At 42.6% G+C, this 27,623-nt stretch overlaps 1 protein-coding gene across 15 annotated transcripts in view; it reads right to left on the bottom strand.

The window, feature by feature from the left end:
- Positions 1–27,623, bottom strand: part of NRCAM (neuronal cell adhesion molecule) — a 256,326-nt gene that overhangs the window by 75,964 nt on the left and 152,739 nt on the right. For 13 of the 15 annotated variants that reach the window (XM_073652000.1, XM_073651998.1, XM_073652001.1 and 10 more), the window contains 6 exons: positions 21,193–21,298; positions 20,125–20,321; positions 15,163–15,285; positions 14,185–14,355; positions 12,271–12,327; positions 8,807–8,918 (listed from right to left, as the gene is read on the bottom strand). In XM_073652000.1, coding sequence (XP_073508101.1) covers positions 8,807–8,918; positions 12,271–12,327; positions 14,185–14,355; positions 15,163–15,285; positions 20,125–20,321; positions 21,193–21,298 — 766 coding nt within the window. The remainder of the gene's footprint in view (positions 1–8,806; positions 8,919–12,270; positions 12,328–14,184; positions 14,356–15,162; positions 15,286–20,124; positions 20,322–21,192; positions 21,299–27,623) is intronic. The other 2 variants (XM_073651995.1, XM_073652002.1) reach the window with 1 other exon arrangement.

Here is a 27,623-nt window from a genome sequence, read left to right as displayed (position 1 = left end):
GAGTTGTGAATTAGTTAACCACCAAAATGAGTGGAAAAAGGCCTGCTGCTGGTGGAAAGGGGAATAGGCGTGTTGGGAAGGGGAAAAAAGGTTGTGTCCGTGGGGTAGGTGCAGAAGAAAGACCATCTTCCAGCCAAACTAAAATGTCTACTTCTTTTAGCGGACAATGTGATAAGATCCCTTTCTTACGGCCACGCCAATCGCTACAAATTCCAGATGAGGCACAAAAACAGCAGGTGCTTCAACGGATATCAAGTGCTCCTTTAAGTGGGCTCTCCTCCACATCAACTTCAACATCACAAATACTCCAGTCCTCAAAGGTGTCACCCAAATCGCACTTGCTTCCTCACAGCTCCCAAATCTCCAGCTGCCCGTCTGAGTATGAGGTAGAACAGATGGTTGAGTCTGCAGAGCTGTTTACTCATACTATAGCCTGGGAATCAGAGGTCGACTCCAGCGCTTCTGTGAATCCAGACGAGGAAATGATCTGCACTGATGCCCAGAATCTTTATGAGTCGGATCCAGGACCAGACGCAGAAGGTTCTGACCATAATGTAGACCCTCATTCCCAAACTGTAACTCCTGTTGGTGGAGACAATGAGGAAGACGATGATAAGACTCAAATACCTGATTGGAGTGACAACTTTCGTTTTTTGTCAGGGCAGGAACAGGTTGGCTCTGAGGACGACGGGTGTGATAACGCACAGGGTGATGATGATGAGGTCGGAGATCCCACTTACTGTCAACCCACAGTCAGCCAAGAGATGAGGTCAGCAGAGGAGGTGGAGGAAGATGCTAGTGACGACGAGGTCAGGTTGCGCCTTCCTGGACAGAGACGTAGTACTGGAAGCACGTCAACAACTGCATCCTCAAACACAACTCTGCCTCTCACCACAAGTCGTGGTGGCTCTTCAGGTCGCATGGGTGCTGAGCCTTGCATAGCCTGGGCATTTTTTCAGATCGATAAAGATGACCCAACTCGTGTTATCTGTAACATTTGTCAGCAAAAGCTAAGTAGAGGCCAAAAAATACATAGTTTGAGTACTTCATGCATGAACCGGCACATGGACATGAAGCATAAGTTGCAGTGGGAAGCTCAGTGTGCTACAATGCGGTCTAGCCGGCCGGGCCAACCACCGTCTGCCATATCTTGTGCATCCGCGGCCTCTTCATCCTCTGTGACTGGGGGGACAGCAGTCACACCTGTTTTGGGGCGCAGACCTGCCACCTCTTTACCCGCAACAGCCAGCGTGATTGGCAGGTCATCATTTTCTTTGGAGGTGGTAACACCAGCTGGTCTTGAGCGCTGTCCGACATCGATAGCACCACCTTTGGATCAAGGCAACCTAACATGTCCGCCTGCATCTTCCTCACAGACCGGCAGTTTGCCGGGGACACCCTTATCAACCCCGTCTAAGCACAATAGCCAGCCCTCGGTCCCTCAGATGTGGACAAGTAAAAGACCATTTCCTCCTAGCCATGAGAAAGCTAAGAGGTTGAATTTCACCATCTGCAAGCTCTTGGCTACAGAAATGCTGCCTTTCCGCCTGGTGGACACAGAGGATTTTCGAGACCTTATGTCCGTCGCAGTGCCCCAGTACCAGATGCCCAGTCGGCACTACTTCTCAAAGAAAGGTGTGCCTGCGCTCCACCAGCATGTCGCACACAACATCACCGCTTCTTTGAGAAACTCTGTGTGTGACAGGGTGCATTTCACCACAGACACTTGGACGAGTAGGCATGGACAGGGGCGTTACATGTCGCTGACTGGGCACTGGGTAACTATGGTGACAGCAGGACAAGGGGCTGCTGTCCAAGTCTTGCCGTCCCCACGAGTTGTGCGTCAATCCTCTTTATGTCATTTTTCCTCCACTGCTTCTGCCTCCTCAACCTCCTCTCGGTCTTCCACCTGCACCCAAAGCCTGTCTGGTCATGCCACAAGCTTTCTAACTGCGCAGAAGGGATCCTGCACACCTCCTTACTATGCTGGCAGTAGGGCTCAACGTCATCAGGCGGTTTTTACATTGAAATGTCTGGGAAATGTGAGTCACACAGCTGAGGAGTTGTGGTCAGCTCTGGAGAACCAATTTCATGAATGGTTGTCTCCACTGGACCTGAAACCAGGGAAGGCCGTGTGCGACAATGCTGCAAACCTGGGTGCGGCCCTTCGCCGGGGCAATGTCACACACGTGCCTTGTATGGCTCACGTGTTGAACCTGGTTGTCCAGCAATTTTTAGCCCACTATCCCAGACTAGATGGCCTTCTGCAGAGGGCACGGTCGCTGTGTGCTCACTTCCGCCGTTCGCATCCCGCAGCTCAGCGACTTACATCTCTACAGAAGTCGTTGGGCCTGCCACTTCACCGGCTAAAATGCGATGTGCCTACCCGGTGGAATTCAACTCTGCACATGTTGCAGCGACTGTGGCAGCACCGACAAGCCCTGGTGCAATACGTTCTGACGTATAGCCTGGGCCAACGAGATTCAGAGGTGGGGCAAATCACGCTGGAGGAGTGGTCTCAGATCAGGGACCTATGCACCCTTCTGCACAGTTTTGAAATGGCGACGAAGATGTTTAGTGCTGACGATGCCATTATCAGCATGACTATTCCGGTGATTTACATGCTGGAGCACATGTTAAACAGAATTCGGAGTCAGGTGGTGGCACAAGAGGAGGTGGAGGAAGTAGAGGAGGAGGAGTTGTATGCGGAAGGGCTAACATCTGCAAGGTCCAGACGGTCGGCAGCACCAAGGCGGCAGGCATGTGAGGGTGGGGGAGATGGTTCAACCAGGGCGCATGGTAGCAGCCAAACTAGTGAGGAAGGTGCAGGAGCCCAGGAAGAAGTGGAGGACGAACTGATGGAAGACTCATGAGATGAGGGAGACCTTGATCACATTTCTGTTGTGCGAGGTTGGGGGGAGAGGACAGAGGAAGGAAGCATGATTGTTACCTCGCCACCAACACAACAGGGACTTGGTGCTCCTGGATGCGCAACACACATGAGTGCCTTCTTGCTGCACTACCTGCAACATGACCCTCGAATTGTGAGAATTAGAAATAATCCTGACTACTGGGTTGCCACACTGTTAGATCCCCGGTACAAAAGTAAATTTGCAGAAATTATTCCTGCCATAGAAAGGGATGCACGCATGCAGGAGTATCAGCAGAGACTGTTGCAGAATCTTACATGTGCTTTTCCACAAAATACCAGTGGTGCACGTAGTGAATCTCACAGTTCCAACTTGCCAACCGTGGGACCGTCAAGTGTTCAGCACTCAAACCGTAACAGAACCACAGTATCTGCTGGTAACATCAATTTTGCGGAATCATTTCACCACTTTTTTAGCCCATCCTTTGCAAGGCCACAGGAGACAAGAAGTCTGACACATAGTCAACGCCTAGAGACGATGGTACAGGAGTATCTCCAAGTAAACATTGAAGCCACGACTGTGTCACTGGACCCTTGCTCTTTTTGGGCTTCCAATCTGGATAAATGGCCGGAGCTAGCCACTTACGCCTTGGAGATCTTGTCATGCCCCGCAGCCAGCGTTCTGTCTGAACGTGTGTTCAGCGCTGCTGGTGGTGTGCTGACAGATAAGCGCACGCGGCTCTCCACTGATAATGTAGACAGACTCACGTTCATAAAGATGAACAAATCATGGATCCGAAACGACTTTTCTACCCCTGTGTCATCCTGGGGAGAGTAAAAGCTTGATGATTGGTTAAAATCACCCTACCAACCGTTTTAAGCTTTCAAATTACTAATCATGTTTATCTGTATCTTGACTGGAAAATAATTTGGGCTTTGTAGCAGTGTGCAGCACTGATCCTATTAGGCCATCTATAATAAGCTTCACCAGATTTAAAATTAAAAATAATTTTTAGCTGCATCTAGCCCGGAAAATAATTTTGGGGCTCCGAGATGCGCAAGACACATAAGTGCCTTCTTGCTGCACTACCTGCAGCATGACCCTCATATTGTCAGAATTCGAAGTAATCATGACTACTGGGTTGCCACACTCTTAGATCCCCCAAACTTTTCGATCAACCTTTTCATTTTAATAAAGACCAAAAAAATGTTCATTTTTGAAATTATAAGCATTAGCAGGTTGTTAGAAACTGAAATCAAACAGTTTTCAACTCAAAACTTTATTCTAGGTGATGTTACATTTTCACATAGGACCCCTTGTTCGAAAGGAGCTTCTGAACTCTCTCGTCCATTGAATTTGTCAGGTTTTGGATGGTTTCTGCTTCAATTGTTTTGCATGAGGACAGAATACCCTCCCAGAGCTGTTGCTTAGATGTGAACTGCCTCCCGCCATCATAGACACTCCTTTTAATGATGCTCTAAAGGTTCTGAATGGGGTAGAGGTCAGGGGAGCATGGGGGTCACACCATAAGTTTGACCCCTTTTATGCCCATATCAGCCAGAGATGCAGATGTTTTATGTGCAGCATGAGATGGTGCATTATCATGCAGAAAAATGATCTTGCTGTGAAATACACGGTTCTTTTTCTTGAACCATGGCAGGAAGTGCTGTTTGAGAAAATCCACATACATTATGGAGTTCATCTTTAGCGCCTTCAGGGATCCTAAAGGGGCCGACAATCTCTCTCCCCATGATTCCAGCCCAAAACATTACTCCACCTCCTCCTTGTTGGCGCTGTAGCCGTGTTTGCGTGGGGTGTCCATCAACCAGCCATCCTCCACTCCATTCATCTGGACCATCGAGCGCTGCACGGCACTCATCCGTGAACAAAACAGTTTTGAAATCAGTCTTCATGTAATGTTTGGCCCACTGGAGCCGTTTCTGCTTGTGTGAAGTGGATAGAGGAGGTCGACAGGATGGCGTATGCACAGCTGCAAACCTCTGAAGGACCCTGCATCTTGTTGTTCGGGGGACGTTGGAGGCACAAGCAGCTTCAAAAACTTGTCTGCTGCTATGACAAGGCTTTTTTGCCGCTGCTCTTTCAACCTGACGTAATTGCCTGTAGGAAAGAGTCCTCAATTTGCCCTTATCAGCACGCACACGTGTGTACTGTGAATCAGCTACATACTTCTTGATTGCCAAGACACTTCATCCTGATCATCGCACAATGTTGATTGTAGTCATGCCTTGACCTAAACACTCCACAATTTGTTGCTTCTCAGCAGCCGACACATCCTTTTTCTTTCCCATTTTGGCAGAAAATGTAGGCTGCTTAATAATGTGAGAGAGCCTTCTTAAGTAGTCTTGCCTTTCATTGGACACACCTGCCAAACTAATTAGCACAGGTGTCTGCAATTGCTTACAGTGATATAAAGAGCCCTGACACACATCACCATCAATGAGTTTAACTGACAAACAAACAAATTCTTCCCTTATCACTCCTAAACACTTTTTGCATAATAATTTGGAACGCGGTGTACATGTGCTTTTCCACAAAACACCAGTGGTTCACGTAGTGAATCTTACAGTTCTAACTTGCCAACCGTGGTCTGTATGGAATTGTTCAATAAAGGGCCCAAAATTAAGATAACATAGATGGGAGAGGTCTCTATGAATAGGAATTCCTAAGTATTTGATACCCTGTGAGGGCCAGGCAAAGGGAAAGTTGGACTGGATGGAATCCTATATGGATTTAGGGAGGGAGACATCGAGGGCCTCAGACTTCGCTGCATTGATTTTAAAATTTTACCATGTAACAAAGTGATCTATTTCAGCCATAACAGCAGGGATGGATATATGTGATTGAGTGATATATACTAGGACATCATCAGCAAATAGAGAGCACTTGTACTCGGCGCCTCCCACCTCAATCCACCTAATATTGGGGTTATGGCGAATTGATGAGAGCAGGTGCTCCGTCACTAGGATGTATAAGAGAGGGGACAGAGGACATCCCTGCCTTGTCCCATTGGGGATTGTGAAAGGTGATGAAAATGTTCTGACGCACCCCCTGGGCCTTGGGACACCCGGAGCCGGACCCTTTTTGGTGGATGCTGGTGGTTGTAGTCTTCGTGGCGGCGATCCGGTTCCGTGGCTCAGGGCGGTCAAACCAGTGGCGGAACTATTTATGTGGTTTTGATGTTTAAATGTCCGACTACGCCACCCATGGATTGCGGTCAGAGTGAACCGCCGCTACAGGGCAGACCGCTAAGGCTGGTGTTGTGGGTGCAGCAGAGCGTAGCATAACTCCCCACGGGAGGAGTATAGCCTCAGGGCAGTGTATGCGGAGGATGGGGGTGATGGTGCAGGGCAGCAGCAGTAACGACACGGAGTCAGTGATGCAGTTCAGGGCCTTTACTCACAGTTCTTATTATCCAGACCACGTCTGCAGGTAACGGCTGCCCACGTCGTACTGTGCTCACCAGGTGAGGGGCTCAGACAACTCCCAGATAACTTTGGAGCGCTTCACAGGACCCCCTTTGTGTGTCCTTTGTCTGGCCTTTCTTACCAACACTTCTGTCCGGCTGCCTCGGGCCTCCTCTTGGTAAACTTGGCGCCAGTTTCCCTGACCCTATGTGGTGCCTTCCTAGCGGGTGGAGCAAGGGGCTGCGCCACATAAAATGTCAGAGCCTCCGGTTTCTAGCTGAGGGTCGTTTCCTGCCTCCACTAGTTCGGGGACCGGTCTCCCCCTTTGGCCTGACCCCTCCACGCAGGTGGATTCGGGCGTGCGGTGGCGACTCGCCCGTCCGCACCCCTGGGATCCCTTCATTCCTCGTTCCTGGAGCCTTCTCCGCTCCTCTCCCTTCCTTCTCCCTCTTGCAGGCCTGGGCCTCTGTTACTAGGCCCGCCTCCGGAGCAGAGCTCATGCAGAGCCCCTGCTCCCTGCCACTTCTGCTCAGACTTCTCTGCACTGAACTAAGATGGTGCCCACCTTTTATACTCCCTTCTCAATGCACCCAGGAACTGCTTCCTCCCTGCTCCTGCACTGCAGGGTTCCCCTTCCTCAGTGTTCCCTCCCCCCACTCCAGCCAGGGACAGGGACTGTCGTGCCCATCTCAGGGGCATATTGGTCGCCCTGCCCCACGGCAATGTGGTGTAATGCATGCAGGTGTCGGGTCCTGATCCACACTCCATCCTTATCTGAGAGTGAGATATCACACCTCTGGGTGAGGTGCAATACGTCTGTAGCAACCGAGCCCTCGGTGCTACAGTTCCATTTATCTTCAGCCTAGGTGACGTATTGTGATACAGGGCCGTGATTTTGGCTATAAAAGGGTCCCCTAGACCCCTACCCCAAGCTTTTTAAGAGAATCATATATGGCGTGCCAGGAGACTCTATGGAATGCTTTCTCAGCATCCAACGAGAGTATCTACTTACAAATTTTTAACTGCATCTAGCCCAGGAAATACTTTGTGCCTAGTAGCAGTGTCTGCTAGTCAGCGGATTATCCCGGCTGTTAAGCAAGCTACACCACCTGTAGTTTGGACACTTAATTTTTTCAAAGGAAATGCTTCGGGACCACGGGATACTTAGTGAAGAGCATCAGGAGGCACCCCAAGGCATAGGGGCTGGGACTGGCACTAGGATGCCTTGCGGTGGACAGCCGAGCTCGATCCTTATAAAAGCTTTTTAACTGCAGCAGCTTTAGTGGACGCTACTGGAGCTGGAATTACGCGGCTGCTGGCATGAGACTTGCCCTCCAATAGATCCTTGTAAATGGATTTAAAGTGTATTCATTCAAATTAGAGGGACAATTTAAATTAAAAAGCTTAGAGCTGCCTCCACCACAGGGGGGCTCTCTCGACCCACCAGCGGACAGGCACCAGTATTGGGAGAGGGGGGCTGGCCGTCAGGGTTCACCGCGGCTCTGGCACAAACCCGGCGACACGGAGGTGGCACGGGCAGGAGCGGACTGGCCGTCTCGGCTTCTCACTTTTTGGATTTTAGAAGGGCATGACATGCCTATATCTGTGTCTCCCCCTCCTTTTACTCCTCCACCTCTTTTCTTTTCGCATGACTATATGTACTTGTCACTTTTCCATGTGTTAGTTGTGTCTTCTGAGCAGTTTGTCAGCTTTTGGACACCTTTGAAGGTGTTTTCTATGTGTTTCTATGTGTTTTTGTTTGCCTGCCATTGGTTTTAACGGTGTTCGAAGGTGTTCGACGAACAGTTCGACGAACAGTTCGGCGAACACACGGGTGTTCGACGAACCGAACCGAACTCGAACACTACGGGGGTGGCTCAACACTACAAAAGACCTCTCGGAGTAATACATTTATTGGCTAACCAGAAAAAAAAAAAAAAAATATATATATATATATATATATATATATATATATATATATATATATATATATATATATATATATATATATATTTGCAAGCTTTCAGAGCACAGAGGCTCTTTCTTCAGGCATGTTTATAATTCATTTGTAAACCTGCCTGAAGAAGGAGCCTCGGTGCTCTGAAAGCTTGCAAATATTTTTTTTTTTTTTCTGGTTAGCCAATAAAGGTATCACTCTGAGAATACTTTTGTCATCTTTGGGCATAAAAGTATTTAGAACCATAATAGCCACAAATGGAAGATGTCCATGTTTAATATTGATGTACAATAAAGTATATTCTATTATACTTTCATATAACCACTCAGTTATTGTGTTTCAGAGATTGCAGCTGCACCCATATAAGAAGATACCATTGTTATAAACGGTTCAAGGTAAGAGGGGGCCTTATAGTAAATTTTGCATTGGTGCTTCAAATTATACCTCTACAGAAATGTATGAGCCAATGGACTGCAACTATGGAGCTTGTATAGCTAACTTATACCCAGATGACCACAGCCCCAGAATAGTAACACATTAAGGCAACAACTTACAGCCCTTCAGCGATGCATTCCAGTAAGAGCACATCATCCTTTAGTACGGTCTTATTACTTGTCTGGCCAATGGGGGTCAAAAATATTGGAGGTCTGTTATCCACCGGGCTATCTAGATGGTAAAACAAAATAATATCAAAGACAATATTCAATGGCTATAACACATAAGATCAAAACCAGACAGAAAAGAAATTAATTCTAGAAGGGAATACACTAATGTTATTACACAAAGCATGCAAATTTGGTCTTTAGATTTTTTTTTAATTTTAGTAACGCAAATTTCACTAGTGGGATAGAAAGAGACAGTTACAGAAATGAGGATTATGTTTACTCATCTTCATCTTCCTCAGTTTTATTTCCTAACAGATTTGGATTAATGCCTATTTTTTGAAAATGATTCCAGTAACAAACTAGAAGTAGCTTTACTGTAATGAAAAATCACAAGTGCGCACCATCGAATAATTAACATAACCACCCCATGGAGCTTCATGTCTTATTTATGTTGGCTTCCATGCAATTGCATGACGAGGGAATAGAATATACAGTTTTACTTGATTATGCAAACCTTGGGACATTTTTTATCTAAGTTAGAAAGCTGAAATATGACCCTGGTGGAATTCAAGTTTGTAGCCCTGAAACTTAAAAGTTAAGATTCAGCTCCTGCCCCCAATATTTCCAGCTGGGATCACAATAAAATATTAATCTGTTAATGAAGTGATACCAATTAGTCATGTGCCAAAGCCGAAAAGATGCACGTAGATGTAGAATGTATAGTAGTATGTATACCTCTTAAATGTAATGTATGCTATCCATACATTCTAATATATTTGTATCCAACTTGCATTGTTTTGGGGTTTTTTTGTACATTGTTTTCAAAAATTTGTCCATCGAAAACTTACAAAGCTATGTAATTTAGTCTAATAGCAGAATACCTATTGGTCTAAATGGATTTCTAACTAAAGGCCAGAACCAATCAAGAAGTGTCCTAACGTGCACTCTTTGGAGGTATGATCTCATGCAGCTTCTGTTACTTAGCACTTTTATTTTCTTTGCTTCTATCTAAAGTTGAATACATGATTTACAATTAGCCAGGCTAACTGGTGAGGCAAAATTCAGATCGGACGACAGCCTTTGGAAAATGACAGCACTACTTTGGCATGTTGGTCAATAGTAAACTTATACCTAGCAAGAATAATATAAATGGAAAAAGCAAGGGTTTATCCACCATATATTTCTTTTGCAGCAATGGACTTCATGTAGGGCTCCAGTTCATGTCGGTCTGTCCACCCACCCTTCAACTGTGAACTTAAGCGGTTTCTTTCCCATAGGCACTAATAATGGATGATTAAAAGGGGGAAACAAGCACTAGGCTCCTTGACGCATAGATTTTTTCTTTTTCTGGGATCCTCTATTCTATTCTTGTACAGCCATGGCTAAAAGTTTCGAGACTGATGCTAAATTTTCACAAAGTTTGCTCCTTCATTGTTTTTAAATCTTTTAGTCAGATGTTTCTATGGTAACTGAAGAACAATTATAAGGATGTCATACATTTTTACACTTCTATTGACAAATACATTAAGTTTATGCAGAGACTCAATATTTACAGTGTTGACCCTTACTTTTCAAGATTTCTGCAATTTGCCCTGACATGCTGGATATCAGCTTATGGGCCAAATCCTAACTGATGGTAACCCATTCTTGCCTAATCAGTGCTTGGGGTTTATCACAATTTCTGTGTTTTTGTTTGTAAACTGCTTTTTGTGGATTGACCACAGATTCTCAATAGGATTCAGATCTATGGAGTTTCTTGGCCATTGACCCAAAATTTCAATGTTTTTCTTACAGAGTCACTTAGTTATCATTTTTGCCTTGTGAAATAGTTATCCATCATGCTGGAAAAAGCATTGTTCTTCACCAAATTGTTTCTGGATCATTGGGAGACGTTGCTCTTGGAGGATGTTTAGATACTATTCTGTTCTCAGGCAAAATTGTCAGTGAGTGCACTTCCTTTGTTGAAAAGAAATCCCATACATGAATGGTCTCAGAATATTTTCTATTGGCATGGCACAGGACTCCCGGTAGTGCTCACATTTTCTTCTCCAGACAATCATTCTTCCAGATGTCCCAAACAGAGTAAAAGATGCTACATCAAAGTAACTTTACCCCAGTCCTTTGCAATCCAATCCCTGTTCCTTCTGCAAAATCATAGTCTGTGTTTAATGTTTTTTCTTAGAAAGAATAACTCCTTTGATGCTCTTCTTGACACCAGACCATCCTACAAAAGCCTTTACCACCTTTTGCGTGCTGAAGCTCATGTGTGGCCGAGTTCATCCAAGGGAGTGGGCTCACTCATAATTTTGCCTAAGGACGCTGCCATGATTAAAGAATGGTATCTAAACATTCTTCAAGAACAACTTCTTCCAATGATCCAAGTGCAATTTGAAGATAAAAAATGCTTTTTCTGTATGATGGAGCATCATGTCACAAGGCATAAGTGATAACTAAACTAAATGAACAAAAAAATGAAAATGTTGGGTCTGTGGCCAGGAAACTCCACAGATCTCAGTCCCATTGAGAACTTGGGGTCAATCCTCAAATGCAGCTGGATAAACAAAAAATTGTGATAAACTCCAAGCACTAATTAGACAAGAATGGGTTGTCACGAGTCAGGATTTGGCCCAAAAGCTGAAATCCAACATGTCAGAATGAGTTGAAGAATTCTTGAAATAAGGGTCAACATTACAAATATAGTCTTTGCATAAACTTTTTGGTGTATCTTTCATTAAAAGTCTAAAAAACTTCAGAACAAAAAAGATCTAAAAACACCGAAGAAGCAAACTTTGTAAAAAACAAAATCAATGTCAGTCTCAAACCTTTTGGACACAACTGTACCCCTATGAAAACAAGTATTTGTGTCTACTAGCAGGATCATCGCTATGAAGTCTGTAAAATAGTGTGTTTCGTATTCAATAAACGGTGGCAGGCCTTATTTTTAGCAATAAATACAAGAAAATAATTGGAATCATAATCCCTTGCAGCTACTTATATAACATTTGTACTTTATGTAAGGTGAATAATCTTCTTGGGAAATCTGCTATATTTAAAACCAACTCAAAAGTCATGAAAAGATTGCCATTTTATTTTTAAATGTGTATTCTTCGCTCCATTATGTTGATTATAGCCTGAGGAGTTCATCTATAGAAGCATTTAGAAATACAACTATATGAATTGCAGAATCATCTACTACTTTCCCGAAGCACAAAATGCATGCTCTTTATCCTCTTTCATCACTGGTGCTACCATCAAGAATTTTAGGTGACAGAAATGCAAAGTAATACAGCAAAAAGGGGAATAGTGACATGGACAAGGCAGAAAGAAGAATATGTATATAGATGGTTAAGGTGGGGGTTCATTCTAATATTAAAGGAGATACTAAATAAGATCTTTTTTTTACCAAAACTCACCACCATAAAAATCAGTTTCAGTTAAATTAGCTGCTAAACTTTCATTCATAGCATCCGCTAAAAAATAAAACAGCATAAATGTTTCTCATCAACACAGTGTATGAAAATGTAAAAAGACTCTGAAGGAATAAGAAACTTCCATAAATATGTAAGCATGACATAAATATTATTCTGGCTTTTAAAGAAATCATTTTCAATTAACTTCAGAAAATTAAAGATAAACAAAATGGACTTCACTGGAACTAAATAACCCTACTATTTTCTTTTGCATTCGTTTTAATTATAAAAGTGTCTTACCTTTAAGATGGTAAAGAAATATTATGACTCAAACCTTTCACTGGGTTCTGGGCACATGGCAGTATGCAGCTTGTGTATCAAAACTGAGGGGTTCTCTATAGTGGAGTGAAGAAAGGGTCCTGACCTGGGCTTCATCAGCAAAATACACATGATCAATGCTAGTGGAGGAGAGTCCAAAAATTATTTTTGGTAACTCAAACTTCTTTAATCCTTAATGTCAAAATGGCTGTTTTTGACCTGGAGCACGATTACAACATGAAACCCTCGCTGCATATCTATATGCTACTGGCTTAATGGCCCAAAACCTAGACCTAGACTATTGTATTTGGAAAGTTAGTTGGGGATACTTGGGTAAGTGCTCTCAGTAATCTAGGTACAGCTTTAGGCTATGTGCCCATGATGCAGAAATGCTCAGGATTTTTTTCTGAGCGTTTCTGCATCTCCCTGGCAGAAAAAAACACATGCGGATTGTACATGCGTTTTCCTGCCAGGGACATGCGGATGTGAAGCGTTCGTCACTTGCATTTCCGCATGCGGGTTGACAAGCGCTTTCCAAACGATTTTAGCATCACTTGGAAAGTGCTTGTCAACTTGGTCACACTATATAAATCCATGCAAACGGCATGGATTTATATAGTGTGACCCGATAGAATGTCAAAAAATAAAAAAATAAATGTATACTTACCCTCCGATGGCCCCCGCAGTCTTGATTCCCTCCGTCCCGGCTGCCGGCAGCGGTAGAGTGAAGGACCTGCCGACGTCAGTGTCGCGTGACCCGTCACATGACTCTGACGTCAGCGCAGGTCCTTCATTCCATCGCGAAGTGCCGGGAAGCAAGGAGGGCCGCCAGAAGGTAAGTATACATTTATTTTTTATTTTATTCTTTTTTTACAGCTTTTTTAATGGTACCTGGGTGTGGATGAGACTCTCCTCTCCTCTACACCCGGGTACCATCCGCACATTAGAACGCGCCAATTACGCAAGTACAGATGCAGTCTTGCGGAATTGGCGCGTTCTAATGCAAGTCAATGGCGGCGAAAACGCAGTACTTCCGCAAAATAATTGGTAGTGCTGCGTTTTTTTCCGCAATGATAATCCGCAGCGGAAATGTCCGCAGCATGTGCACAGCACATGCGGATTATCATTGGGGAACATGGCAGGCCTTCTACCATGCGTTTTTTAAGCATTTCTGCAGCGCTTTTGCCGCTGCGGAAACACTTAAAAAACGCATCGTGGGCACACAGCCTTAGAATGTACTGAAATCCCAAAAATCTGATTTTGGGACTACGAAATCTGGAGTGTGTTTCCTAGCCCATGCACTGTGAAAAAAAAAACACTTCACAGTCTGCCCGTGTACAGGAGATCTGTGGTGACCAAATGAACATTGCGGAAAGAAACGAGAAAGGGAAACTCACATTCTGGATGGATCTAACAAGTTACCAGAAGAGGGTAATGGGCATCCCATAAGAGATACAAAGAACAACACATCCATGTGACAGTTCTTAATAAAAGACTTTCAAAAATGTATCACACCAATTTTTACACCTGAAACTGAAAAACCTAACCCTGGACATACCTTAAAAGTGAAGGAAAATACAACATAGAAAATACACTTACTTGTTAGAACCTTCAAAGAAATGGGTTGCTTCTGATGGATAGTCTGAGTAATGTTAAACCTGGCATAACAGATGTAAAAATCTCGTGTGTCCTGTGGCTGAACATTGGAGAAGTAGAGATCGCCATTGAGACCTTGGGAAACTCTACCGTTTTGAGGTAACCGCTGGAAAACTGAGAAAAAGAATATTGTGAATTACTGAGCTATGCCCACTTTCACTTGTATGCTAATATTCTTAAAGTTACATTTTGTAACATAGGAAAATCAGAAAAAAGAAAAAAGTACAAGAACTTATGACAAAGAAAACCAATCAAACCTTACACTTAGTTTCACCTTTCCATAGAATAGTATGAGTTTTGAAATGTGGTAAAATAGTAAAATTGTAAATAATGTTCATCATGTACAAATTTTTGAAGAAAAATGCAAATTCTTGAGGGTGCTTTTTTTAGTCCCCGAAAACAGTGGAGAACACCCGAAACAGTGGTAATAAAGAGAGGTATTTTAATGCTATAGCAATACAACATATTTTGACCCTAAGCAATCACTATTTCAGATGCTTTCTACTGCATTGGGAGGAAACTTCTTTTAAAATTCTACATTTGTCCAATCCCATCTCACTCGTCTAAGAACCTATAAGTGCAATAGAGAGTTGTACTTACTACTAGCACAACTCGCTCAGGTGAGGGAACATCTTATCGTCAATTGCTCTTGACTACTTTTAACTCAGCACCTCTCTCTTTTTTTCCATTTTTCCCAAGACCTATTTGTCCAAATTTATCTGCATTATTGATCATTCTGACCAAACCGAATGATCTTACTTGAAACCAAGTAGTATCTGGTACTTATACACAGAACATTTTTTTTTAAAGATTAATGTTTATAGTAGTAGACTACAGAGCCCAACATTTTTACTTAAGGTAGTATGGTTATTTTAATAGACAGTATACACATTTAAGTCTACAAAAAATAAGAATACTTACAGTTATCCATCCAAAAAATGATAGGTGGAGGTAACCCCCTTGGAGGTTTGCATGGCAAAACCAAAGGCATACCCTGTTGTATAACAATAGGCTCTATTTTCTCTTTAGTCCACAGTGGTGACCCTGTGAAAAATAATCTTAAGTGAATTATTTTGTAATATTCTATTATATCTCAATGTGGTTGGTGCAAAGCATAGTTATATGCCTTTTTCTGTGGATCCGGGTAGACAAACAAATACCAACTAAAGAAACCTACAGACCTTTATTGTTCAAGTTACCCAAAATATCAATAGTATCATATAGTGTATATTTCTCTACTCCAAAGTTGTCATTTTTGCAGGATCATTTCACTCTCAAATAAAAAGTCTGAAAATAAAGTGACTGCACACAATACCTACATCAGGTGGTTCACCTTTGAGAAATGGTGGCATAAATTATCTTCCTGTAGCATACTTTATGTATGTGTCGACTATATTGTCAGTAATGGTTACCAACTCATGAATAAACCTGTGGTGTTAACATCAACTAGTGAGCGAAAACTAAGTACACTTTCTTTGAATTTTATGGATTTAGATATCAGGACATAAAAACATCTGGTCCTTATAAGGTCTTAAAATTAGGTAACACAATCTCAGATGAACAACACATCACAAATTACACCGTGACATTATCTATTTAACTAAAACTCTTATCAGTCTCTCACATCATTCTGGAGGAATTTTGGCCAACTCTTCTTCACAACATTGCCTAATTTCATTGAGGTTTGTGGGCATAGGTTTTTGCATGGGTCTCTTAAGCTCCCACCACAGCATTTCAATTGGGTTGAGGTGTGGACTTTGGCTGGACCATTGTAACATATGGATTCTTTTCTTTTTCAGCCATTGTGATGTAGATTTCCTGGTGTGTTGGGTGCCATTGTCATGTGTTGCCCAAGCTTTAGCTTTTGGATAGATGGCTTCACATTTTACTCTAGAACTGCTTGGTATAAAATAAGTTTGTGGTCAGCTCAATGACAGCAAGGTGCCTAGGTCCTTTAGCTGCAATACAACCCCAAATCATAACCTCTCCATTATTATTATTATTATTATTATTATTATTATTATCGGAGGTTGCGTGCAGCTAAGTACCGGGAGACTAGGTCACAGATGTATGGAGGAGACAGGTTGTGGATGGCTTTGTATGCCATGGTTAGGGTTTTGAACTGGAGTCTCTGGGCAATGGGGAGCCAGTGAAGGGATTGACAGAGGGGGGAGGCCGGGGAATAGCGGGGGGACAGGTGGATTACTCTCCATCACTGCAATTGACAGCTGCTATAACAATGGTTGTGCTGATATGCTGGGTTTGGTTTTTTGCCAAACATGGCACGGAGAATGATTGCCAAACATATCCACTTTTGGCTTTGTCTGTCCAAAGAGCATCGTTCTAGGAGTCTTGCGGTTTGTTCAGATGCAGCTTTGTAGACTTCGTTATGCAATTTTTTTTAAAAAGAAGAGACTTTATCCTGACAAACCTTCCAAACAACGGATACTTGTTTAGTCTTTTTCTAATTGTACTATCAAGAACTTGAACATTTTGAGCAGAAGCTATTGGGTATTTTGCAATTTCTCTGGGCATTGGATGGCCCCATCTTGGAGAGAATTATTTGGAATGTCCACTCATGGTACTTGTGAATAATCTCTCTCACTGTAGAATTGCGGATTCCAAATTGTTTGGAAATGGCCTTATAACTGTTCCCAGACTGATAGGCAGCAATAATTGCTTGTCTGAGAACAATGCTGATGTTTTTCCTCCTTGGCAGTGTGTTAACACATGCCTGAATGCACCAGACCGGTAATCTGCCAAAAATTCTGCTTATATAGAGGGGGTCACTAGACATGAGCGAACTACAACTTGAGTGCAACTGCATTCTACTTGAATTTTATAAACATTCGTATTCTCCATAATTCATATTTTTTACAATTTGTTACATGAAAATTCAGTTTAAATAGTGGCCAGCTGTGGCTGCTATCTTGATGAAACATAATGGGCCAGGCAAACTGTTAAAAAAAATTATAATACTCACCCCTCTCCTTTTCCACCATGCCTGCAGCTTGCTGTCTAGTTTTCAGCACCTCTTCTTTACTACTTCAACTATCGCGTACATTCTCTTTGGTCTGCTTATGAGAAGCAAAATAAGGAATTCAATTTGTGGCAAATAACTTTGCCGCAAATTGAATTTCCCTGTAAAATCTGTGTAATTTGGCGAAATTGATTTTTGACAGATCTGCTAATCTCTAGTGATCACACTTTCTGGTGAGAAATTAATCAAGGGCATTTGATTACCAGCACATGGCTACTACTTACCCTTTTAATTTCTATGGATACAGTCAAGGTGTACTCACATACATTGGTTTTGGCCTAAGTTTTTGTTAAATAAATTATGACACGGTGTAATTAATCATGTGTGGTTTTATACCTGAGGTTGTATTTACCTAATCTTAAGAACTTAGCAAGAACTGGATTTTTTTATGTCCTGCTAGTGACAAAGCTGCTACAAAAATGAAGAAGAACATGAAAACAAAGACGCTTCAGGAAAAACTCTATGGATAAGCCAGTATCTAAAAGACGTTGTGTGCACATACCCTTAGAAGGAAGCCATGGGTCAAACTAAGCCTCTGCAATTGGTGAGCTGGTTTTCCTTTGACTGTTTCTTCACTTCTTATCCTAACATGTACCTAAACAAAGGTGACCTAAGTTGAAGGTGTACAGAATGTTTCTCACACCCCTAACTTCATGTACAGTAATATACAGTGGGGGAAATAAGTATTTGATACACTGCCGATTTTGCAAGTTTTCCCACCTACAAAGAATAGAAAGGTCTATAATTTTTATCTTAGGTACATGGCATAGTGGTGTCCTTGAACAGCTCTATGGTGTTGGTCATGGTGGCGAGGTTGGAGTGTTACTGAGTGTGTGGACAGGTGTCTTTTATACAGGTAATGAGTTCAAACAGGTGCAATTAATACAAGTAACGAGTGCAGAGTAGTTGGTCTTAAAGAAAAACTAACAGGGCTCTGAGAGCCAGAATTCTTGCGGGTTGGTAGGTGATCAAATACTTATTTCATGCAATAAAATGCAATTTAATTATGTAAAAATCATACAATGTGATTTTCAGTTTTTTATTTTTAAATTCTGTCTCTCACAGTTGAAGTGTACCTGTGAAAAAAATTACAGACCTCTTCATTCTTTGTAGGTGGGAAAACTTGGAAAATCGCAGTGTATCAAATACTTATTTTCCCCACTGTAGGTGAGACTTCTGTAATGCGCACTTTGGGATAACTCGGACTGTTGTGCACTCTGTTATGTATAACAAGTTCATGTCTCGCTGTGAAGAAAGTCCTCAAACTGTGATTTTCCATTTAAATGCTTCTCTCAGTGTGTGGAAAATACAATATAAGCATTTTGAACTCACTAACATCCTGAGTAAGCATCACACAGCTTTCTCAGCATGGCCGCTCTATGATGGGCTATAACTAATAACAGCAGCAGCCCTTCTGAATGCCCATATACCACCTAATAATGACACAACAAATTGCCGCACAGTTGGCAATGTTTCATTTAACTCTCCACATTACATGTAGGCCAGACATTAGATTCGTATGTTCACTCACTGCATTCAGTGTGAAATATTACAGAGCAGCTGTAATTATGGAAATGGAAACATTAATGATCTAGATCTTTTGTCAATAACAGAACATCTGGGTTGAACAGTGAATGGCTTAAATAAAGGAGAATAAAAAGGATTTGAATTTATGACATACAGGGAAATTGTGCAGTGGGTGAAAAGGTATTTTAGTTGTCAGAGATAAACACTGGGTAATGTTCAAGAACACTGTATAAACCGGGAATTTCCATAAACTAACATGTAATTCATCAATGATTTCTCCAAAAATAATCCAAAAATTATATCAATGGTGCAAAGTCATGAAATAGGTTTGACAGTTATTAAAAAGAGAAAAAAAACAAACAAAGAGTCTTCAGAAATTTAATTCCAGTTTTGGCAAAAACTATTGTGCTGGAACCTAACCTAGCACATCAATCAGTGTATGGAGTGGATCCATGGGCAGTGTGGCAGACACTAAGATATTGCTTGTCTATGAAGACACATTACCCAGGTTTACATTCTGGTGGCATTGTGTTCTACAATCTCAGCAATGAGATTGTATCATTTTTAGGGTCCGACAAACAGGAAAATTTGAGGATAAGTTTGTACTTCCATGCAGTACGTAACCAGGGCCGTGGTTTGCTGTTACCTTCTAATAAGATGGCTTTGAGGAATTTAAAGATGTCTTTAATCAAAGAAAAGAAAAGCAAGAGAATTAAGCAGAAATTAAATTCAGAGCTAAAATAAAATAAGAATCAGCAAAAATGACAATGACTTGTGACATAGAGGTGGCCAGGTGATAAAAAGAAATACTTATCTTTACCAACCCCCTACACCTGTAGTTCAGACTTTTATCAGGTTTCCGCTGATCTCTGTTACCTGGTCCTGTCACAACACACTGACAATGGCAAGTAATGTCTGATGAGCCCATCAGGCTGGTGCTCACAGAGGGCATTTCTGCACATTTCTGGTGCGGTCCGATGAGACCAGGAAGCAGAGAAGAGCAGAAACTGGGTAAGCGCAGAAAAGGGAGCTCTAAGGGATCGAAGAGGCCGAGGATTGATTCTTTTCTTATTCATGTATAAGGCCTTTTAAATAAATTTTAATTGGCTGGTCAACCCTTGTAAATATATACACATATATTAACTAGGAAAAAAAGTGATAATGACATATAGAAAAAAAACAGCATCATATAAAAAAAAGTAAGGAGCAATAAATGTGTAAAAATGTGTAACAATAAATTAAGATGGTCAATTAAAAGATGCACATAAAAAAGTATACTGTTGCACATGAGATGATGGATTACATGAGTAACTTACTGGACTGACGGACAATGATAACGTTTGATACAGCAGTACCGCGGTCATTTTTGGCTGTACATTGGTACCCCCCTTCGTAAGCTTCTGCCGTTCCACCATTCATGATGTTAATTTCAATAGTTCCTGAGTTGGGTTTCATTGTCACCAGTGCATCTTTTTCCGTGTCAAAATGTGTGCCATTGCGAGTCCAGGTGAAGCTGCAGGGCACAGTGACAATACTATCAACATGGTTTCAAAGAAAAATGTTAGATTATACAAACAGTTTTAACGATGGAATATACGTGTGAGGCTGGACCAGGTATGTGCCTTTTGTAAGCACCATCCTCGGTACCTGTACTGCAAATATGGATAATATGGATCAATATATCGTCTGGGATGATTTAGTGAATCCTGCTTTGAGCAGGGGGTTGGATCAGATGACCCAGGAGGTCCCTTCCAACTCTACCATTCTAGGATTCTATGAATATGTATAGCACAGATATAGTATTATGTTCTAAAAAAATCACTGAAAAGATTATTTTTATTTCATCACTGAAGGAGTTTACATTGCTCAACTGTGCACTTCTGTTATACCAAGATGGCCATAAAGTGCAACAAGAGTTTTCATATGATGGATCCTAATAATGCAGCTGCTGAGGTTGAACAGTTATTTTTTTCTGAATAAACCATAAATCCAACTTTCCTAGCCTATTTATAACATTCATAGCCTGACTACTTGCCAAAAGTAAGCTAGATAAGAGATAGAAGCAAATAATATATATTAAAAAGAGATCCGGGTCTTCCTTGTCCTTGTTAGCTCAATTACTTGCATCTTCTGCGAACTATAATCTCAGTGAATATAGTCCTGTCCGAGGGCCTCATGTCTAATCCTATTCCCACTAGGGTGATGTGATGTGTTCTGATGGAAATGAGAATTTTGAAGCTCAGATTAATGCTGGACATTCAATTTCACATTTACCTTGCTGAAAGAATGTACAAGGCTGGATGTGTAATATACAGCAGATCTACAGCCTCAAGGAGCTATTGAGTTCTTCTAACAGCATCATGGATCATACAAGGACAACATACCTTGGTGGAGGCTTTCCTTTTGCCTCACACTGAATCACAATGTTCTCTCTTGGATCCACAATATAGTTTTTTGGTGACTGCTGAGTAATGGTTGGAGGCTGAGGCACTGTAAAGCAAATTTGTATATTAATAATAATAACAACAATAAGTATACAAATAATATACAACAATAGTGCCTAAAATAACAATCACAAAAAAGCAGAATCTCTTCAAGTGAATCTCAACCTTTGACAATTTTAACAAAAATAAAGTAAATGGAGCTACCGTATATTCCGGCGTATAAGACTACTTTTGAAGACTGAAAAATCTTCTGTCTAGTCTGGGGTCGTCTTATACGCCGGTAATGCTTTTGAACTTTCAGAAATTGATATGCGGGGATACTCTGGGGGTGTTAATAAGCTGCCGTGGCCGTATCCCTGCCATGTCGGAGTTAATATAAGGTGGAGGGAGTTAAAATACGGCGGCGGTAGGTCCAGACAGTCAGCGCTTCTGTGCTGAAACTGACACATCGCTGCGTATTCCCAGCTCCGGACACAGCGCAGGGCTTCTGTGCAGACAGCTTTCACTTGTCACAGAAGCGCTGCGCTGTGTCCGGAGCAGGGAAGTTCGCATCGCTTCTGTGACAATATATGAAAATCCGGCAATTCAGCAGCGGCATAAGCCGGCACCCGACAATTTAGAATAGAAAGAATAGAGCTTCACACATAGATTAGATAGATAGAAACATGTCAGTCACATATATATGAAGTACAGTGACAGTATTGCTTACTGTACTTGTCATTTAGTGTAAAGGATTTATTAAAACAAATAATAGTGTTTTCATGCACCGTCTCTTTAAAAAAGCCGGCCGGCATTTCAGCATCTGTACCCGACAATTTATAACAGAAAGATAGAGCATCACACATAGATTAGATAGATAGAAACATGTCAGTCACATATATATGAAGTACAGTGACAGTGCTGGTTACTGTACTTGTCATCTAGTGTTAAAATAACGGATTTATTTAAAAAAAAATTGGCGTGGGGTTCCCCTTAATTTTAGTCTCTAGCGGAGGTTAAGCAGACGGCTGGGGCAGATGTTTGAAGCCTGGGAAGGGGGTAATACCCACGGAGCTTCCCAGGCTACTAATATCAGCCCCCAGCTGAATACATAGCCTTTACTAGCTATTAAAATGGGGGACCCCCCCAAAAAAATGACGTGGGGTCCCCCCTAATTTAATAGCTAGCAAAGGCTAGGCAGACAGCTGGGGGCTGATATTAATAGCCCAGGAAGGGAGCCATGAATATTGGCCCCCTCCCAGGCTAGAAACACCAGCCGTCAGCCGCCCCAGAAATGGCGCATTCATAGGATGCGCCAATTCTGGCACTTAGCCTCGCTCTTCCACGCTGCCCTGGTGCGGTGGCAGGGGGTAATAGGGCTGGGGTTGATGTCAGCTTATAATGCCAGCTGACATCAAGCCCAGGTTAGTAATGGAGAGGCGTCTATAAGACACCCCCATTACTAACCCCATAGTAAAAGTTAAAAAAAACACAAACACCCAGAATAAAGTCCTTTAATTGAAATAAACACACAATTCTTTATTGTTCTAAATTAAACCATACTTACCATCACGCCCATTCCAGCTGAAGCCAACGATCTCCTGCAATAAAAGTAAAATAATAAAGCAACCTCATCCTTACCTTTCCATGGTTCCCAGGACAGCTCCAGCTCTGCTACATCGAGATGACAGGCTGGACCGCAGCAGAACGCTGCCATCCAGCCTGTCATCCCGCAGACACTGAGAAGCGCAGGCATGCTTGCGCTCCTCAGTGTCTCGCTGTGACGGCATCCAGATGAGCCGACAATGAACTCAGCTCACCTCCTGGACGTCCGTCACTGACAGCGTGGGAAACTTCTACTGCGCATGCGGGGAGCAGGAGAATTTTCCCACGCTGTCAGTGACGTGCATGAGGTGAGCCGAGTTCATTGGACATGATCTCGGCTCATCTGGATGCCGTCACAGTCAGACACTGAGGAGCACAAGCATGCCTGCGCTTCTCAGTGTCTGCCGCATGGCAAGCTGAACGGCAGCGTTCTGCTGCGGTGCAGCCTGTCATGTGAATGTAGCAGAGCTGGACCGGTCCTGGGAACCATGGAGAGGTAAGGATGAGGTTGCTTTATTATTTTACTTTTATTGCAGGAGATCGTTGGCTTCAGCTGGAATGGGCGTGATGGTAAGTATGGTTTAATTTAGAACAATAAAGGATTGTGTCTTTATTTCAATTAAAGGACTTTATTCTGGGTGTTTGTGTTTTTTTTAATTACTTTACTAGAAATTCATGGCGGTCATGTCTAATATTGGCGTGACCCCATGAATTTCGGGCTTAGGGCCAGCTGATAATGCCAAGCTGGCCTTAACCCCTTTATTACCCAGTGAGCCACCGCACCAGGGCCCTGGATGAGTTGGGTACAGCGCCAGAAGATGGCGCTTCTATGAACGCGCCATTTTCCGGGGTGGCTGCGGACTGCAATTTGCAGCGGGGGGGGGGGGGGGCAGAAAGCTTGGGCCTCCCTGCGCTGCAGATTCCAGCCCCCAGCTGCCTAGTTGTACCTGGCTGGACACAAAAATAGGGCGAAGCCCCAAGTCTTTTTTTTTTTTAATTATTTCATGAAATAATTTAAAAAAAAAGGGCTTCCCTATATTGTTGTGTCCGGCCAGGTACAAATAGGCAGCTGGTGGTTGGGGGCAGCCCGTTCCTGCCTGCTGTACCTGGCTGGACACAAAAATATGGCGAAGCCCACGTCAACATTTTTGGGAAAAATTAATTACAAAATTAATAATAATTTAGGGACTGCATCTTTATTAACCCCTCAATTGTCATTTAGTGTTAAAATAAAGGATTTTTTAAAAAGAAAATTGGCGTGGGATCCACCATCATTATAGTCTCTAGTGGAGGTTAAGCAGACGGCTGGGGCAGATGTTTGAAGTCTGGGAAGGGGGTAATACCCACGGAGCTTCCCAGGCTACTAATATCAGCCCCCAGCTGAATACCTAGCCTTTACTAGCTATTAGAGTGGGGGACCCCCCCAAAAAATGACGTGGGGTCCCCCCTATTTTAATATGTTTATGAGTGACAGTTTTCCTGCTATATACCTGCATGTCATAAGAATTTAAATTAAAAAAGGACCATGTTAAATTCAAATCTGTTTTTTTTTAATTTTTACCTGTGTTTGGTATGCGTTGGAAAAGGGGTAGTCTTATACGGTGAATATATCCTAAACTCTATATTTTAAACAGGAAAGTAGGGGGGTCGTCTTATACACCAGGTCGTCTTATACGCCGGAATATACGGTACTTAATATTTGGATAATAGTTTCAAGGCTACAAGGAATTAGAAATACCACACACTCAGAAGACTACTATTAATGTTAGCCAGTAGCCTCTCAGACTGCTAACATGGGCCATTAGCGGGTGAATGAGCTTCTATTGAAGAGAAAGAACAAATTATTGAGAAACAATAGTAATATTTTGCAAAAAAACAAACAAAAACACAACGCACAAGTAAAATAGGGCAAAAAAAAAAAAGCTTAACATATACGGTGAATAACCGAATAACCACATCAAACACAAGTCCGTGTGTAAGCACAAGAAAAAAGCAGCAAAACAAACTACTTCTTCAACATGCTGCATAAGTCATTTCATAGCACAAAAACTTACATTTGTCTTGCACTTTTTCCCAAAAGAGAATCAGTATTTGTAAAGATAAACAGAAATCGAGAGAATTGACTGTTAGTGAGAATAAAATATCTTTTTTTTACTTAATATAATAACACCCAAAGATCTAAAATGTAATGAAAAATGTCAAAATACCGTATATCTTTAAAGGGGTTCCTAATGTCGAACTCAAAATTCCAGATAGACAGAATATTACAATTTACCTCTGGATTGGTGAAAGAAATTAAAGGGAACTTTTTGGGTCCACATACTCTATTCTACTACTACTGGCTTCTATTGTAGTATTTCTAAATACGCCTATTTTTGCATTACAAAGAAAATAAGTTTATCTCTGCACATATTGTAAGCAAAGTACTATCTAATAATCAAATGGAGTCACTGGGATGAAGAGTCACTGTGACTGTCACTCTAGGTTGTTTGGCGTCTAGTAGGCCGTGATACATAATCTCAAGCCAGCTCTAGCGGTGTCCGCCACACATGTAGCTCACAGATGCTTCATTAGCGAATACACAAGGGGCCACCGAGGATGACATGGTGTATCCTAACCATGGACAAGCTCCACTTTCATGACTACTAATAAGTCATTTGCACAGCACGTGCTGGAATAAAACTCCGTATGTTACAATGCAGGTACTAAAAATACAGATAGGGACAAGTTCCTATAAGGAACTGAGAGCAAAGTGACAAAAAAAAGTCATTAAATTATGGTAATCAGAAAAGATTTGTAGAAGAAGATAGATTAATAAAATGGTGACAAGGTTGCCTACATTATAATCAATATGGATATACTATGTATTATATCTGAATTGCAATATTACTACATTAATAATATTGTATGGAAATGTGGTGCATACTTGGCATCATTCCTAATGTTCGCAATCTCAGGATATTGCTGATTTATGCTAATATCTATCTATCTATCTATCAATCAAAAAATGATGTTCAAACAGCACTAGCAAACAATTTGGAAAACACAGGGTGCCCATCGTCTAGGTATATATCAAACCTTCCATATAGAAAAATAGATGAAAACAGCACTCCTTGTAGAAAAATAGTGATTTATTAGCTAAAAAAAAAAAGCTAAAAAAAAAAAAAGCTCTATCAACGTTTCGGCTCCAGTGTGAACCTTTCTCAAACTTGAGAAAGGTTCACACTGGAGCTGAAACGTTGCTACAGCTCTTTTTTTTAGCTAATAAATGACTATTTTTCTACAAGGAGTGCTGTTTTCATCTATTTTTACCATCTATCTACAGTATCAATGTATTACATACATACATACATACACTAATATAGGACTGGCCTAGCCTAGAAAAAAAATACATGTTTTCGAAGTAGTACTATTTTATTCAACATAACCACCTCTCAACTCTATACATTTAGTGCATCAATCAAAAATAAATTCTAGTCCTTTAGAAAAGAAATTGCTATCCTGTGCTGCAAAACACAGCTCCACAGCATCAATTACCATTTCGCTTCTCGTAAATTTTCATCTTTTCAATGATTTTTTTGGAGTTTCAGAAAGAAATAATAATCATATGAGACCAATTTTAAAAGCCAATTTCATTGAGGTTTTGCAGGGCAGGATGAGATTTATGGGCGGGCGCATTATCCTGCAAAAATAAGATGCCTTTAGAAAGTTTTTGCTGAAGTTTCAAACTTCACCTGATGGTTAACTTTTCTTAATCACTATTTCAAAATCCGATAACTTTTTTTTGCTAAAACTTAGCACATTCACTTGTCAAAGTTAATACTTGTTTCTGTAGTGCCGGCGTCCCTGCCCTCTGCTAGGCAGGGACGCTGTTCCCCTCACCGCTCTGCTCCGTGCCCGGCGTCCCTCTCCCGCTCTGCTGGCAGCGCGCGCTCCTTCCCGGCCACTGTGCTTAGGGCGCGCGCGCGCGCCCTCCCTCCCTCTTAAAGGGGCCGCGCGCGCCGTCCTAAGGAGTCCCCGGCCAATGGCCGGAGGACTTTACCATATATAAGGCACCTCCTCCAAAATGGAGGTGCCCGAGCAATGTTGTTGCACCGTTCTACTCTGCTTCAGCCCTCAGGTCCCGTTGCCAGTTACCTACCAGTTACCTGCCAGATTCCTGCCAGCTTGCTGTCCTAATCCTGCCTCATTTCCTGTTACCTGCCTGCCTGCCTGAGGTCCGACGGTCTGCCTTACAACTCCGGTCAGTCTGTCTAAGGACCAACTTGCCCGCTCACCTGGGAGCGCACATCAGCTACCTGCTTGCTTGCCTGAGGTCCGACGGTCTGCCTTACAACTCCGGTCAGTCTGTCTATGGACCAGCTTGCCCGCTCACCTGGGAGCGCTTCTCCGCTACCTGCCTGCTTGCCTGCCCGGAGGCTCCGCTGTCACGTGCTGTGACCACCAGCTATTCCAGACTCTTGCCCGCTCACCTGGGAGCGCTTCTCCGCTACCTGCCTGCTTGCCTGCCCGGAGGCTCCGCTGTCACGTGCTGGGACCACCAGCTATTCCAGAGACTCTTGCCCGCTCACCTGGGAGCGCTTCTCCGCTACCTGCCTGCTTGCCTACCTGGAGGCTCCGCCGTCACGTGCTGTGACCACCTGCTATTCCAGAGACTCTCGCTTGCTCACCTGGGAGCACACATCCTCCATCTGCCTTGCTAGCCTACCTGGAGGTTCAGCCATCACAGGTCGTACCTACCCTTTACCTAGAGACTGCCCCGGTCACTTGCCGTGACCTCCAGCCCG

The sequence above is a fragment of the Phyllobates terribilis genome, unplaced genomic scaffold (genome assembly GCF_046119375.1).
Source record: "Phyllobates terribilis strain yellow unplaced genomic scaffold, ASM4611937v1 Scaffold_11__3_contigs__length_659146591, whole genome shotgun sequence".
Classification (NCBI taxonomy): Eukaryota; Metazoa; Chordata; class Amphibia; order Anura; family Dendrobatidae; genus Phyllobates; species Phyllobates terribilis.
Note: the sequence above shows the minus strand (reverse complement) of the source record. Positions and strands in the feature narration are given on the sequence as shown.